Source organism: Apis mellifera, linkage group LG14 (assembly GCF_003254395.2).
Source record: "Apis mellifera strain DH4 linkage group LG14, Amel_HAv3.1, whole genome shotgun sequence".
Classification (NCBI taxonomy): Eukaryota; Metazoa; Arthropoda; class Insecta; order Hymenoptera; family Apidae; genus Apis; species Apis mellifera.
Window position 1 is genome coordinate 2,383,768 of NC_037651.1, and position 15,824 is coordinate 2,399,591.

The following is a 15,824-nucleotide window of genomic DNA, read 5'->3' on the forward strand; positions in this document are numbered from 1 at the left end:
TTATCTAGAAGGAACATCATTTTATAAATTAAATTTACTTGTATAGATAAAAATGTAAATTAAAATGAATTATAATATCGTAATATTTCTTCGAGATTAATATATTTGAGTTACATTATTTCTTTATTTTTTTGTAAAAGTTTTGTAAAACTTCGAATTAAAAATATTACGATCCATCAATCATTTACGAATCTTTAAAAAAAGACATTAATATAAAATATAAATACGATAAAGACGTAAATAAAATGTAACGATTTAAAATATCAAGAGAGAACATTCCAACTATTGGATATCAGATTATCCAATGCCTTCGGTCAAATTACGCGTAAACAAGAAATATCGATACACGAGCGTGAGAAAATTTAGATGGAAAGGGTGGAGAAAGATAAATCTATGAAACGTGTATTCAATGCTCGTGTTGTGTAGAGTTAAATCGTAACGTCAAAACTAATCGTCGAGGATGAAATGAGAGGAAAACGTACATGATACTCGAAACAAGGATTTCGAAACAAGCGATTGTGCAATTACAAACCCCTCCTCCCCCCCCCCGCCCCTTGGAAAATGGTTTTCGGTTATCGCTTCGATATATACGTCACACCGTTCATAAGATTCATATTTCACCACGGATAGAATTTAATCCCGATTTAAGCATCTGAAATTATAGAATTCTCTCGGTTATGCGTTTGAAATTATTAGCAACAGAGCCACGACATATTGTGTTATGTCGCGAAATTTAACGACGATAGGGATTTCGAAATTCAATATTCGTTAAAATGGAAACCGTATATTGTGTTTCCAAGTTTGGATAATTCAGGGTTTCAATGGAAAACAGACAAAAGGCTAAATGCGCATCAATTTGGTTTGATTATTTCGACGACCATTGTTAATAATTTTCAATTCGCTCTTTCCCCACGTTTATTTTCGAAAAATTCATAACAACAATGATCTTTAACCAATTTTGATCATAAGAAAATCCAACGTAATTTATTTAAATAATCTTACTATTTACAATCAATATTTTACTACTCTCAGCCTGCCAATTATATTTATATTTACTGCACTTCTTAACTGAAATATCCTACTTAGTATTTTTTCTTTCTATTTTCTTTCTATTTTCTTTCTTTTTGAAATTTAATATAATATTTCTATTCTATCTTTTAATCATTTAATAAAGAAAGAATCCTTTCTAAGAATTTAAAATCAGATTAGGATCACAAAGAGACGCCCTTAATAATTTTAATTGTTACGTGCGTTTTGAAATCATGGTGACACATATTTCAACTAAAAAAAAAATAACACTATAAATCCCTATTCGATAACTAGCTAAGCTTAATACCTAACATGTTAAAATTATGAAATGTTTCTACCATCTTCTAAAGAATATAATAACAATTTAATTAAAAATTGCAAGTTGTTAAAAAACGCATTATAATTTTTAATATTTCGATATACTCCTAGATGGAAAAATGATAGATGGAATATTTTAACCTGAAGAGGGCAGCACGGTCGGCCTCGGTCGGTATTAAACGAAACGGTAGAAACATAGTTGAACACGGATCGAAGGGACGAACGAAACGAGGGGAGAAGTACGATAGGGAAATCCATGGTGATAATTAATTCCATGTCGGTGACATATGGTGCTCACGGGGATGCTATTTCGAATTACCATACGTAAGCTATATTGTTCGGAGCAGCGGATGGCTGCGAGCTGTCGCCACCAGACAAGGCGTTTAATTGACTGAGTTAATTCGAACTAAACAATGATTAAAACTGAGACTGGACTCGGCGGTTTGTTACGCGCGATCCCTGTGATGGAGGTTCATCAGTTTTGTAATCCTCTACCATTTACCTGTCCCGCTGTTTATTTGAAAATCGAGAATTCTCAGCTATTCAAACGTGCGTGTTTCGTACATGCAATATTTGTGTAACCGATTTAATTAAACAACGAATACGAATTCTTTTTTTTTTTTTCCCCTTAAAAGTCTTTCTAACCTAACCTATTCCATTGCAAATATCATTATTATTATTATACGAGATATATTATATTTGTAAAACGTATAAAAATTTACCAATTATCAAAGATTAATATTTTTATTCAGAGTTTATGAATCGGGAAAAAAGTAAATGAATAAATTGACATGTATGTATGTAGAAGAGAAACGTAATTGAATCCCACTATTCCCACCGAAATGTCACGTAACAGCGTGGAATAACAATGAGTCCTCGCTTATCGTTGCATTACATTTACGAGGAAATCGTTAACGAGTGTTAAACCGTTTACATCTATTAACTATACATTGTTATTGGATAAAGAGGACGAGATTATTTTGAGATATCGGGATTAAAAGGACGAGTAATTCCGATAGTAATCCGAATATTTGAATATTTAAAAGGCAAACTTATAAATAAGTAATAACCCCCTGAATTGAGCTCGTCGATTATCGATCACTAGTGAATTACACGAAAATATTCCACGTATCAAAAAACGCGTACAGAGATCTGATAAAATTTTCAAGAATGATAAGCGTCGAATAAAGAGCGGGAAAATTCAAATTGATATTAATACATTTCGATTAACATTTTCGAAGAAAATATATGGAAAGTTGAAAAAAATTCAAAAGATGGAAAACGATATTATATGAAAAATAATTGATATCAATTATTAAATGATTAAAATAATATTGATATTAAGATTTTTGTTAGAGTGAAATAACAATCTATGTAACGGAGATAGAACTATCTTATTCTTCGCTTCGTTCAATGAAAATTTCAATTACTTATTAACAATTAAATCTCAATATTACATCAACTTTTGTTGTTTGACTTCTAAAATCAACTTTCCAAAGATTCTCCATGAATATTTTAACGTTATTTACATGTAATACAATGTGTTACATCACGAGCCAATTGCGCAAACATATTAATGACACGTTATGCAAATACAAGCTAACAAGTTTGTTTTGTTCAATCAATAATGATGATCAATTATTAGCCAATCAATTGTCGAATGTTGGTTTCTACTTAAGAATGATAATTGATCAAACAAATTGCAATTAATTAAGATTTTTGCTAATAAGAGAAAGATAATTTACTTTCACAACTTCCAAATAAAAAATAATTTGTATAAATACACTAACAATTAACCTAATTAAATTTGTCATCGGATTTTTAACTCGTAGAAATAATTTAATTTATAAAAATAAATAAAAAAAATGTTACTATTCGTTCGAACCTGAATTTAAAGGATTCGAAAAATTAAAATTTGTTAAAATTCTTGATAAAGTATTTAATCTAAGAGATACGACGATCGATCCAATTTAAACGATTAAATAAATACTTTTACGTTTGATAAAATTTTGTATATCGAGTTATAACTAATTGGAAAAATAATTCTTTAATAAAATATAAATGATAATCTCGAAAATCGACGATGGTTTTCTAGATAATAAATTTACCCTCTGAAATGAAATTTTATTGGCCATCCAAATCGAATTACCGGTCTTACATGCCTGCGATAATGTCGTACAAACAAAAGGATAAGGTGGCACGTGGTCGTTAAAGATAGTTACTCCTGTACCCCGTTCTAGCTATCCGGGGATACCATTAATTTAGAATTGAACCGATTCGGGATCGTGGATAAGAATACTCGGCTTACTCTGAATGGAAGGGGGAAAAGAAACGGTGCACAAAATGTTCGCGCGGGAAGAAAGGAAAAACGTATAAAGAAAATGGAAATAGGAGAAAAAAAAAAAAAGAGAGTAAAGTTATAGACTGACTGGAGGTGAGTCAGACACGTCTGGAGATAAAAGGAACCCGACGAGGGATCCACTTCGTTGGAAACTGAGTCGGCGAGATTGGATGGAGTGCATATTAACCTCCCAGTAGACCTGCGATGAGGTCAGATAGTGTCGACTTATTTATTTGTTTCTTGGAAAGTAAGGGGAGAGAGTAAGGAGAAAGATTGTGAGAGGATAAAGACCAATTCGTGTTCCATTCCGAGATAAATTTTCGGAATGGAAATTTCGAAATTGTTTTTGGTTGGAAAAAGGGTGATTTTGTTCCAAATATATTATGATTTCTTTCTAGAAATTTTTCAATAAATGTGCCTGTTTAAATCTATTAGATACGCGATGTCTATATCTATTTTTTTGAAAGTGGTTTCCTAATTTCTGATTAATAAAAAAATATTTCATAACCTAACTTAAGAGTTTTGTAAAAGAAATGTACAATACAGTTTATTGTTACAGTCTTCTATATGTCCAATCTTTGATTGACCTATTTTAAATTAAATTTTTGATTGGAATTACACATTGTAGCCTATCATTAATTTAACTTTAGCATTTAATTTCTTCCTCGTCCACTATAAATCAAAATCTACCAATAGAAATGTGAAAGCATGCGAATGAATAATGATCACGACAATCTATCTCGTCCAGAATTTTCCTTGAAATTTTTTCTAGAATATCTATAGTACATTAGCAATGCAAAAAAAAGTGCATTTGAAAATTGTATCTAATCTATTATAAATCAATTATTTCTTAAATTTATTTCGTGTAATTTTATTATTTTTATAACAAAAAATGTTTCGATCCAAAATGTTTTTTTATTAAAATCCTAATTGCGAATCTACGTTAAGCTATATTTCGTATAAAGTTAAATTAATGTAAAATAAATTTCGTTTTAGAATAAAATTACTCAAAATTTTATGTGATATAAAAACATTTTTTCAAATTAATTTAATTTAAAATGAAATGATATAAAATGATATATAATATTTATTCTAACAGAGAATAAACTAAGACTAAGAGAAATATATCGTGTACAATGTTTTATATAGATGAGATGATTGTATCAATAAAATGAAAAAATTTTATATTCCTAGAAAATTGTTAATGATGTTAATAACAAGATAATATTGAATAATAAAATATTGAAAATTATAATGTATATTTAAATTTAATTTAAATATTTGAAATAAAATATTTTAATATTTTTATTTTCATTTATACTATATGAAAAGAATAGAAATAATAGAATAAGAATTGATCCTCAATGCCATCTTTTAAATGTCGAAAATATTTCTCTAAAGAAAGAATAGAAGATAAGAATTAAAGATCGGCGACATCTCTTAAATGTTAAAAACATAATTTCTAAAAATATTTAAAATATAATTATCTACAGATGAGAAATAAAGATTAAAATAGGCCTGACATCTTGAGGAAATTTTGTGTGCATAAATATCGATCTCGAAAAAGATCAGACTTACGCCATCTACCATATTATAATCAAAGTATAAAATGAAATTATTTGAAAGAATAAAATAAAAATCAAAAATCTACGTCCCTCTTCATAATTTTAGAAACTAAAACGAGAATTTTATCTATCATCTTAATAAAATTTCTAGTTACGAAGAATATGAATTCCGATTGCAATCAAATAGCTCATATTTTTTCTTATAAAATATTTTTTCTCATAATTGTGATATTTTTAAATATATTCTTATAATTATAGTATTGATATTAATATAATGATGTGATTATATATTATATATTAAATAATAATGATTTATAATAATCACTCACCGATTGTTGCGAAAATTGCAGGTTGCTGCGAAGATTTAAAGACTCCTCTTGATCACATCTTGAACACTACAAAGTCTTATTCACTTTTTTTACGCACAAAAACTTATTTGTTAAATAAACTTCAAATAAATTCTTCACTGATGTATATTTTCAAACTTTTAATCGTTATTAAACACAAGAAGCACAAGAAACTGAGAAGAAACTGCCGCGGCACAGAAGTATGGCGCGAATATGCGCAATATGATGTGAACATGCGCAATATGATCTGAACATGCGCAGTATGATGCAGACATGCGCAATATGATGAAAACATGCGTAGTATGATGTGCTCATGCGCAATATGATGCGCAATGAATTGTTTTCCCGCTAAATTTTAGCGATCTTTCTGATTGGCTGAAATTCCTATTCATTTTAATCGCGCAAAATTTAAAAAAAAATATAATTTAACCATACATTTTTAATACAGTTCTAATACAGTCAAAGTCTTACGAAAATATCCTAATTAAAAATATAATAAGAATAAATTATAATTAATTTAATATAAAAATTATTTAAATTAAAAAGACTGCAACATGTGATTAAATATCTAAAATAAAAATGAATCAAATCTAAAAAGAATTTCATATAAAATGAAAATTAAATATAATTAAATTAAAGAATATTGAAACATGATGAAAGAATTAAAATATTTTAAAAGAAAAAGAAATAAATAATAAATATTAAAAAATATTAATTAAATAGTCATTAAAAATATTTATATTAAATTCCATTAAAATAAACATTATTGAAAAAAGGAATAAAATGGAGAAATCATTGAAAGTAAATGATGATAAAAAAAATAAAAAAAATTAATTATGTAATTATTAATATATATTTTATAATGAAAAAAGATTAAAATTTTACATTTATTAAACATATAACTAAAAATCTATGATTTTGATATTTATATGTATGTGTGTGTGTGTTTGTATCGATGCATCGTTGTCATTTTTAATTATTAAAAAATATTATGTTACGAGATTTATTGAATATTACAATGTATTAAATTTTAAATTGTTTTTTAGTATATTTGTAAATAAATTATTTTAAATATTGATATGTAATAAATTGAATTTTACTATTTTTTCTTTATATTTCCTTTTTCAGAGGTTATGTATCATTCTCTTATTTAAGGTTATTCTTCTATTTAAGATTATACCATAAGGTAGTTTAAAGTTATATTGTCACATTTAATTTAGTAATAACAAACAATTTTGTTATTTTAATAATTTGATTTATATAATAGACGTATTTTTAATTCTGAATAATTTAAATTTATGTAATTACAAATATAATAAATTATTATAGAAAGTATAAATTGTATTTTTTAACTAATATGTCTTTTAAGCATATTAATGAAAATGATTAAGACAAAGTAATAAATTATAAAATTTTTTATAATTTGTAGTAGGCTATCTTCTGATAATATTTTTTGTATTGTTATAAATTTAAAATTATGACAACTATATGTAAAGATAAAACACAAGAAACTTTGCAGAAAGAAGAACTTCAACTACTAACTAAATCAGTAAATATATTTTATTTCATCAAACCTTTAATATTTTCATTATGTTTTAATAAGAATTAAGATATTTTAGTATAAATATGTTATTTTATAAAAGTTATTTTCATAAAGTTTATTTTTATTAGGAATTGATAGAAAGGATAGTAAATTTAGAAAAAGAAAATAAACAATTAAAGACTGTAACTAATGAAAAAAATGAAAAATCAAAGAATAAAGATATTATTCGTAAATCACAAAAACCATTTGACTTTTCAAAGTATGTAAATATAGTATGTAGATAAGAAAAGACTGTGATATTATTAAAATTGATATTATTTTAATTTTAGATGTAACAAAAGACATATTTTGTTAAAATTTTATTATCTTGGATGGGATTACAATGGTTTTGTTGTACAAGAGAGTATTGATAATACGATAGAAGAACATTTATTTGAAGCATTAATAAAAAGTTGTTGTATAGAGTCACGTGAAACATCAAATTATCATAGATGTGGAAGAACAGACAAAGGTGTTAGTTCATTTTCACAAGTAATTTCTTTGGATATAAGGAGTAAACTAAATCCAGAAGATCAATATAAATTAGAAGATGAACTTCCATATTGTAAAATGTTAAATAGATTACTTCCATCTAACATAAGATGCATTGCATGGTGTCCAGTACCTAATGATTTTTCAGCAAGATTTAATTGTAAATTTAGAACTTACAAATACTTTTTTCCAAGAGGAAATTTAAATATAGATGCTATGAATAAAGCTGTTAAATATATTATAGGAGAGCATGACTTTCGAAATATTTGTAAAATGGATGTTGCTAATGGAGTTATTAATTATATAAGAAAAGTTATTAATGCAGAAGTACGTATGTATCGCCAAGATTTTAGAAATATTTCAGGTAAGTGTTTTATTTTAACTAATTAAAAATAATATTATATATATATATATTTATATATATTTACAGATTTAAAATATATTGTGTTGAATAAATGATTTTTTACTATATTTATATAATCTTTATTTAGGATATGATATGTATCAATTAATTATAACAAGCCAAGCATTTCTATGGCATCAAATTCGTTGCTTAATGGGTGTTTTATTTCTTATTGGTGAAGGAAAAGAAGAGGCTGAAATTATGTTGGAGCTTCTAGATATTGAAAATTGTCCTAAAAAACCACAATATAATTTAGCTCATGAAATACCATTAAATCTTTGGTACTGTGAATATGATGCTAAAGAATGGTATATTCATAAAGATGAATTATTCAATACAATAAAACTTTTACAAAAAGATTGGACTTTAAATACAGTAAGGTACGTAAAGTAATAAATGATTTTAATAAATGATATAATAGAAATAATTTAAAAAGATATATAAAATAATTAATAATAAATAATGGAAAATAACTTTTATATTTATTAAAAAAATTAATATTTTAAAAAATGTAATTTTTATTTTAACAGGTCAGTAATGATTGAAAACATGTTGTTGGAATTAGAAAATTCAATCAATTATAAAAATATGTCTTTTCAAAATGATTGTTTATTGCTTGGAGTACAATCTAAAGTGTATCAACATTTGATGAAACGACCCACATGTGGTTAGTTTTTAAATCCATTAATTTTTTTTCAATTTTAGAAAAAATAATATTTTCTTAAGAATAAATTTTTTTTACAGAAAGCTTGGAAAGTAAAATAAAACGCTATGAAATTAAAAAAAAGAAAAAGGAATAATTTCTAAATTGTAATTTATAAAATTTATTAAAATTACTTTCTTATATGATTTATTAAATAAATGAATGTATTATTTTCCAACAATAAAGAATTTTAATTTTGTCAATTTATCATTATATCCTTTAAGTTTTTAAGACAGATAATAGAAAAATAATTTAAAAAATATCTCATTACTTTATATCTTTCTCTATTTAATATAAAATTTTATTATGTAAATGATTGTATAAAACAGGAAAAAACAAACTTTAAAATAATATACTGAATATATGAATTTATATTCATGAGATACGAATTTATCTTATAAAATTAATTGTATTTAGTTCGAATGTTGCTGAATTTTGTTTTGGTTTTCATTTCGATCCATAAAGTCGAATGAACATGCGCGGTCTCGCACTTGCGCCTTTTCAGTATCACTCTTATCGAGCTTACGTTCAGTTGCCTTCTCTCATAACTTCTTTTGATCATGAATATGAAAAACCAAACATGAGAGCTAATAAAAATTTGTAATTATTTAAAATGATTAGTTGAACAATAAAATTAATCTAATAATGTTTTAATTATCGAAAATTAATATCGGAAAAGGTATGTCTTTTATTATAATTAATTTAAGATATTTAATTATTATAATCATTTAATAATAATTGTAAATTTCGATAATATAGTATTATTTTCATAGGCTAATATATTTTTTATAAATATCTTAGTAATTATATTTCTTAAAGTGATACGTTCAGTTCCTTTTGTATTAAAATATTCAAAATTTTACAATAATATGTATAGAGATAATTTTACCTTAATTTTTTCAAAATTAAATCTAGCACAATTTTCCAGAAGAAAACCTTAATTAATAATAAATTTAAGAAGTTTATTATTAATAAATGATTAAATTAAAATTAATTGGAAGGATAGAGATAATATCATTCATACTCTTTGTCACCGGAAATAGTAAAAAATTTTGAGCGGGAAATATATGATGAATATAATTTTTTAAAAAATAAATTTAATAATATATATCTCTTTTAATCCATGTGATTTCATTTGCTTAAATTCATTATATATTCTTTATTTATTTAGATGCTGTTAAATAAGCAGATGTGTTCCATGTATACAGAGATCTTTTTTATTTTTTGTATATCGAGTTTCATAGAATGCTTTAGTGTACCATGCACGTTTAACACCATGTGCATGTGTTGGATTCAAGACGACGAGGATTTCACGAAAATGGACATTAATTGTATGGGAGTACCATTTGCCAGATTTCCAGGTAGATAGAATGAAATTACGTTGAAAATAAATTTACTTTCCTTATTAAAATTAACATATAATAATTAATAATTAAAGTAATAATATATGTTGTTTTTGAAATATTTATATTTAAATAAAAAAATATATATATTTAATAATAGATGTCTCTGTGAGTTATGTGGCTCAATTAGACGTAGTTGGATCTGGAATGCAATCATTAGACAATGATGCACTCACAAGTTCAGTTGGTGTCGAAGCTTTGGGATTAATGAGCAATCGGTTGTCCAATATTGGCGATAAATCTTTTTCGTAAGTTAGTATAATGAAATTATATGTTTGCTTTATGTTTGCTTTATTATTTTCACGTGATATTTCTACAACGATTTCAATATAAATTAAATATATAACAATTTGCTACGTGAATTTTTCTTTTTAAAGGTAAAATAATATGTCTTGAACGTCTGTTATTACAGAGGTATTGCGGATAGTTTACGCTCGTTGGATCTCAGCTACAATGCCTTGGAGGATGTGCCATTTAAAGTCTTTCGTGACTTGAGGAAACTAAATTGGCTCAACATGCACAGGTCTGTAAAATGTAATATAGATTTCAATATTAAAGAACAATCTATCAAAAATTAATTCATGAATTGTATAGTTAATTTGTAAAATAATAAAAATCAATTTTTATTAAGATATTTGTCTGATATTCTTTCAGTTTTAAGAGAAAATAATTGAAAATAGAATTATTTTAAATACTTTGTCTTATTGTCATATTTTAATTAATTAATAAATGCTTTATTTAATTTAATTTTAGCAATCATTTAACATCGTTGGATGGTGACTGGGGCCACTCGAAAGACGCACTAACAAACGCTTTCTTTGGAGATAATTCAATCATCGAGATACCAAAAATATTCAACACATTCGAATCTCTAGTCTGGTTGAATCTCGACAATAATAATATCGAGGAAATTTCAGAAGACACTCTACCTCCCAATATACACACTCTTAGTTTGAACAGTAATCTCCTTAAATCCTTTCCATCCACGTTAAAATTCTTGAAACAACTCACGTGGTTATACCTGAGGGGGAACGACTTTAAAAATCTCGAGTTACCCGATTTTCAAACTTCAGATTTAGAATTGGTCGACGTGAGTGAAAATTGTATCGAATGGATTCGTACGTCGAGCTTGAGCAATCGAACTTTGAAAATTAAAGAGTTCAATTTGGATAGCAATAAGTTAACATTGTTACCTGCTGGAATTTTCGATCATCTTGAAATCAAGAGGATACATCTGTCCTCGAATTCGATCAAAAATGTCGACGATGATGCATTTCGAGGGCTCGAGGATATGTTGGAGTACTTGAATTTGGAGAACAATGATCTTCCTAGCGTTCCAGGAGCTGTCAGTCGATTGAGAAAATTGTCGTATCTGTATCTTGCCAATAATGACATAAGGAATATATCTGGAGACATATTTCACGAGTTTGGTGAGAATTTGCGAGCACTTTCATTGGCTACAAATAGTTTGGATGCGGTCCCAGTTGCTGCTCTTTCTAGGTATCTTGATTTTTAATTATTAATCTATGCATATTCCATGTTTAAATTTATACACACGTTATTTCTTATATATTTTTACAAATAAATTCTATTATAATATGCATATCTTCTTCTATATTAGAAATAGATAATCAAATTTTGATGTGGTATTCTATTCTGTGATGAAAGAAATATAGGCATTCTTTATGAGATATAATTTTTTTCACTTTAAAGCTAGTTATATTAGATTTCTAGATTTCTAAAATACTTTGTGTATATATAAAATGATTACTTTAGTAATTTGATATTATACAAAATAGATGCCAAAGGCTGCTGCACCTTAATCTTGGTTACAACAAAATTTCTTATATTCAATCTGGTGATTTTGAATGGGCAGAAGATCTTGAAATTCTCTTGCTTAGGAACAATATATTGACAAAATTGAAAGATGAAACCTTTAAAGGAGCAAGTAAGCATAAATTTAGATTTTTCATATCTACAATTTTTATGCTTTAAAAAAAATTCATTTCAATGCATGTCCCTGATTTGTGCTTTAATTTCAAAACTATAATAATACATATTTAAAAAATATTTAAAAAATCGAATTAAAAAAAGAAAGAAAAAATAAAATTTCAAACGAAAACTGTTTTCAGAAAAGCTGAAGGAACTCAGTTTGTCCTTTAATCACTTAACAGAGCTTAGCGACGATTGCTTCATCGGCATCGAGGAGAGCCTCGACATTCTCGAGCTAAGTTTCGCTTTTGCGACTGATATCTTTCCTCAACGAGCTCTCAGACCTCTTTCCAACCTGCTCTGGCTTGTCTTGGATAACAACAATTTCCAGACCATAGAGGCAACCGCGTTCTACTCCTTCCAACGATTACGCTACATCAATCTGGAATCGAATCGACTTCATTATCTACCAGAACGAATATTTTTGTCCAGTGTGCATCCAGAATTGAGAGACGTGAAGCTCGGTTACAATTTTCTCGAAGCCATTCCAGAATTCAGTTTTCACAATTTGACAGAATTAAGATCTTTGGATTTGACTGGGAATAGAATAAAGATCCTAAATTCTGACTCGATCATGGATTGTCCGGAATTGGTGACGATTTCGTTGGCCTACAATCGTATCACCAAAATGGAGAGAAACGCTTTTTACGGTTTGCCCAATTTGCGCTTCCTTCATTTGGAATTTAATAAATTAACCACGTTGGATCTAGACGCAATCTCGGAGATAGGTGGTCCAGATTTCGCTCTTAATGTTTCTTATAACGCAATTTCTATCATAAATTCAGGAGGATTGATGAATAATTTGACGAGGCTCGACTTGAGTTTTAATAACATTAGTCACTTGCCAGCTGACACGTTTTATGGGACCCCGGATCTGAAGATTTTGGATCTTCAAAGTAATTTCATCGTTGTTCTCGAACCAGGTGGAGTAATATTGAATTTTTAAGCTTTTATTTCTGTTCTATTTATCATTATTATATCAAATATTTTTAAAAATTGAAAAGAAATTTAAAAAAGTCATTGGAAAGATTTGTTTTTGAAAATTTGATTACAACGTGTGTATATATATAAATCTTTTCAGGCACTTTTACACTAAGACACTTGGAAACGTTAAATATACGGAACAACAAGATAGAAGGTTTGAGGAAACAATCTTTCCACGGGTTAGAATTGTTGCAACAATTAGACTTGAGCGAAAATCAAATTGCACAATTGCTTACCGAACAATTTCGTAATTTGAAGAATCTACGAATCTTAAATTTATCAGGAAATAAAATAAGATCCTTACCCAGAGACGTTTTCGAAGGGACAAAATTGGAAATTCTTGATCTGAGCAATAATAAATTTACCGTGGTACCGTCGCCATCTTTCCTCGAGGTTGGTTACACGTTGAGGGATCTCAATTTGGCGGACAATTTCGTGGATCATCTGGATTCGACTGCCTTCCCAACTTCGCAACTGGTTTCCTTAAATTTGGCTCACAACAGGCTAACAATTCTTCCAGATAATTCGTTCGTCTCTCTGGGAAAACTTCTAAGCCTGAACGTGTCCCAAAATGTTCTTCAGGCGAATTTTAAGGAGCTGTTCCATTATTTGCCCGGATTGAGACAACTCTATCTGGCTAATTGCGGCCTTAAAGACATACCTCTTCTCCCATTGATGAATCTAAACGTTTTGGATTTATCATTTAATTACATAGACTCGACACCAGACAAACAATTTCAATATTTGAAAGATTTGAAGATTCTGTTGCTCGTGAACGATTCGCTGACCTCTATGCCTAACGTCAAGTTGAATCTATTGAGAGAACTTGACGTGTCAGGAAATCCAATAGAGGTATTGACATATCTATTTACGTGTTTTTGCAATATTTTATTTAAATTATTAATTACAAAGGACGAAAGCTACATCTAATTGAATTGAATTGAAAAATGTAGGTATTGATGAAGGAGAGTTTTCTGGGTTATCCAAGATTAGAGAAGCTGAATTTGCGAAATCTGAATAAAACTAAATCCGTGGACAAAGACTGCCTTCGTGTCTTAAAATACTTGAAGCATCTTCGAATTCAAACGTGGCCCGAAGCGGATGGTTTCCACCTACGACCCCTTTTAACCGGATTACCGTTGAGAACTGTGGAGATACAAGTGACAGAGCATTTGTTGAAACATCAAATACAAAATGCTTTCACGAAACAGTTGAGAGAATTAACCATTTCAGGGAATGATCTCGAATCAATTTCCTCGGAAGCTTTCTCCACCATCGAAGGTGGTGAACTAATATTGAGGATCAGAGATACGCGAGTCCGTCGATTGCAGTCCGACATGTTCCTCTCCTTGACGAAAAGACTCTCTCAATTGACACTAGATTTGAGGAACAATCACATCAACGAGCTTAGTCCTTCGGTTATCTATGGGAATCTTTCGTGGGAGAGTGTTGGGACCAATATGGTTGCTGGTGAGTGAAGAGAATCCTAGATATTTGAAATAACAAATAAAAATATTATGCATGATATTTCTTCAATTATAGTTAGATACAATCAATTTGAAATAATAATTTGTTCTTATATTGAATAAAATTTTATATTTTATGTTTTTTTTTATTATTATCATAAAATATAAAAAGATGTTTGGTAATAATAAAATTATACTTTGTTAATGAATCAAAAAAGCATATAAAATTCACTACAATATAAATATATAAAGATATTATTGACAATTAAATAGTTTAGTTGAAAATTAATATTTAAATAAAAAAATTAGTTATTATTATTAATTAGTATTTATAACAAAATCATCATCAAATATATGGAATGAAATATATCATCAGATATTAAATAATAATAGAATAATAATATAATAATGGAAGAAATGTAATTAGAAAATTCAATTATTGAAAAACAAAGAAATTTACAACAATTATATTTCAGGAGGTCTACAAGTGTCAGGAAATCCTCTCGAATGCGATTGCGAGATAGCTTGGCTCAGCTTATGGTTGCGAAGATGGCTTCGAGAATCTCGACAAATCCACACTGCTTCGCAATCGGATGCTCGACAATTAAGAACGATTGCTGGAAGGGCTGTTTGCACGGAAACTACCCCATCTTACTCCTCTGATAAAGTTTTGTTAACTTTAGGAACTCCTCACACTGCCTGTCAAGCCTCTGCCCTTAGCTCTGGTAATTATGAGAGATTGGCCACTACCTGGTTAGCCATTGTGGACATTATTCTCTTAACGATAGTGGCTTATTAAATTGTTTACTTTGTAATGAAATTACATGAGATGATTATCATGGTTCTATTATCTTTTGAATATTTTTTATTTTAATATAAACTCTATATAGGAATTGATCTTTTTATAGGAATTAAAATATAATATAATTTTAAATTCAAATTTTGAGCGAATGAAAGAAAGAAAGAAAATGTGTGATGTGAAAAGAATTACAATAGTATTTAACAATGATACTATATATTATTATAATTATTTTATTAGTATTGAAAATAGTATAGAAAATATTGCTTTTTTATTTTTTGTTTTCTTAGAACAACAATGATATATTATGTTATGTCAAATTATGTTACTTTTTTTATTTTTTGTAAAAAATTTATCAAAATATCAATATATTAGAATATGTAAGTATACATATTAGATT

General features: G+C 27.6%; 2 protein-coding genes across 4 annotated transcripts; both read left to right on the forward strand.

Annotated features, from left to right (window-relative positions):
* The first annotated feature begins 6,990 nt into the window (after positions 1-6,990).
* LOC410475 (tRNA pseudouridine(38/39) synthase) lies at positions 6,991-8,877 on the forward strand. The gene is made up of 6 exons (XM_006558773.3): positions 6,991-7,149; positions 7,272-7,402; positions 7,473-8,038; positions 8,166-8,457; positions 8,608-8,744; positions 8,822-8,877. The coding sequence occupies exons 1-6, from the start codon at positions 7,078-7,080 to the stop codon at positions 8,875-8,877; spliced, it is 1,254 nt and encodes a 417-aa protein (XP_006558836.3). The 5' UTR covers positions 6,991-7,077.
* A 421-nt stretch (positions 8,878-9,298) lies between these two features.
* On the forward strand, positions 9,299-15,629 carry LOC725543 (chaoptin). 3 transcript variants are annotated; one of them, XM_016916398.2, is made up of 10 exons: positions 9,299-9,459; positions 9,952-10,141; positions 10,284-10,431; positions 10,596-10,706; positions 10,937-11,683; positions 11,983-12,131; positions 12,316-13,098; positions 13,257-14,011; positions 14,113-14,319; positions 14,393-14,593. In XM_016916398.2, exons 2-10 carry the CDS (start codon positions 9,952-9,954, stop codon positions 14,450-14,452), a joined length of 3,150 nt encoding a protein of 1,049 aa, XP_016771887.2. In that variant the 5' UTR covers positions 9,299-9,459; the 3' UTR covers positions 14,453-14,593. The 3 variants fall into 3 exon arrangements, with proteins under 3 accessions (XP_016771887.2, XP_001121376.4, XP_006558839.2); XM_001121376.5 differs by adding an exon at positions 15,102-15,629 and having other exon boundaries at positions 9,300-9,459; positions 14,113-14,629; XM_006558776.3 differs by lacking the exons at positions 9,299-9,459; positions 9,952-10,141 and adding an exon at positions 15,102-15,629 and having other exon boundaries at positions 10,304-10,435; positions 14,113-14,629.
* The last annotated feature ends 195 nt before the right edge of the window (positions 15,630-15,824 follow it).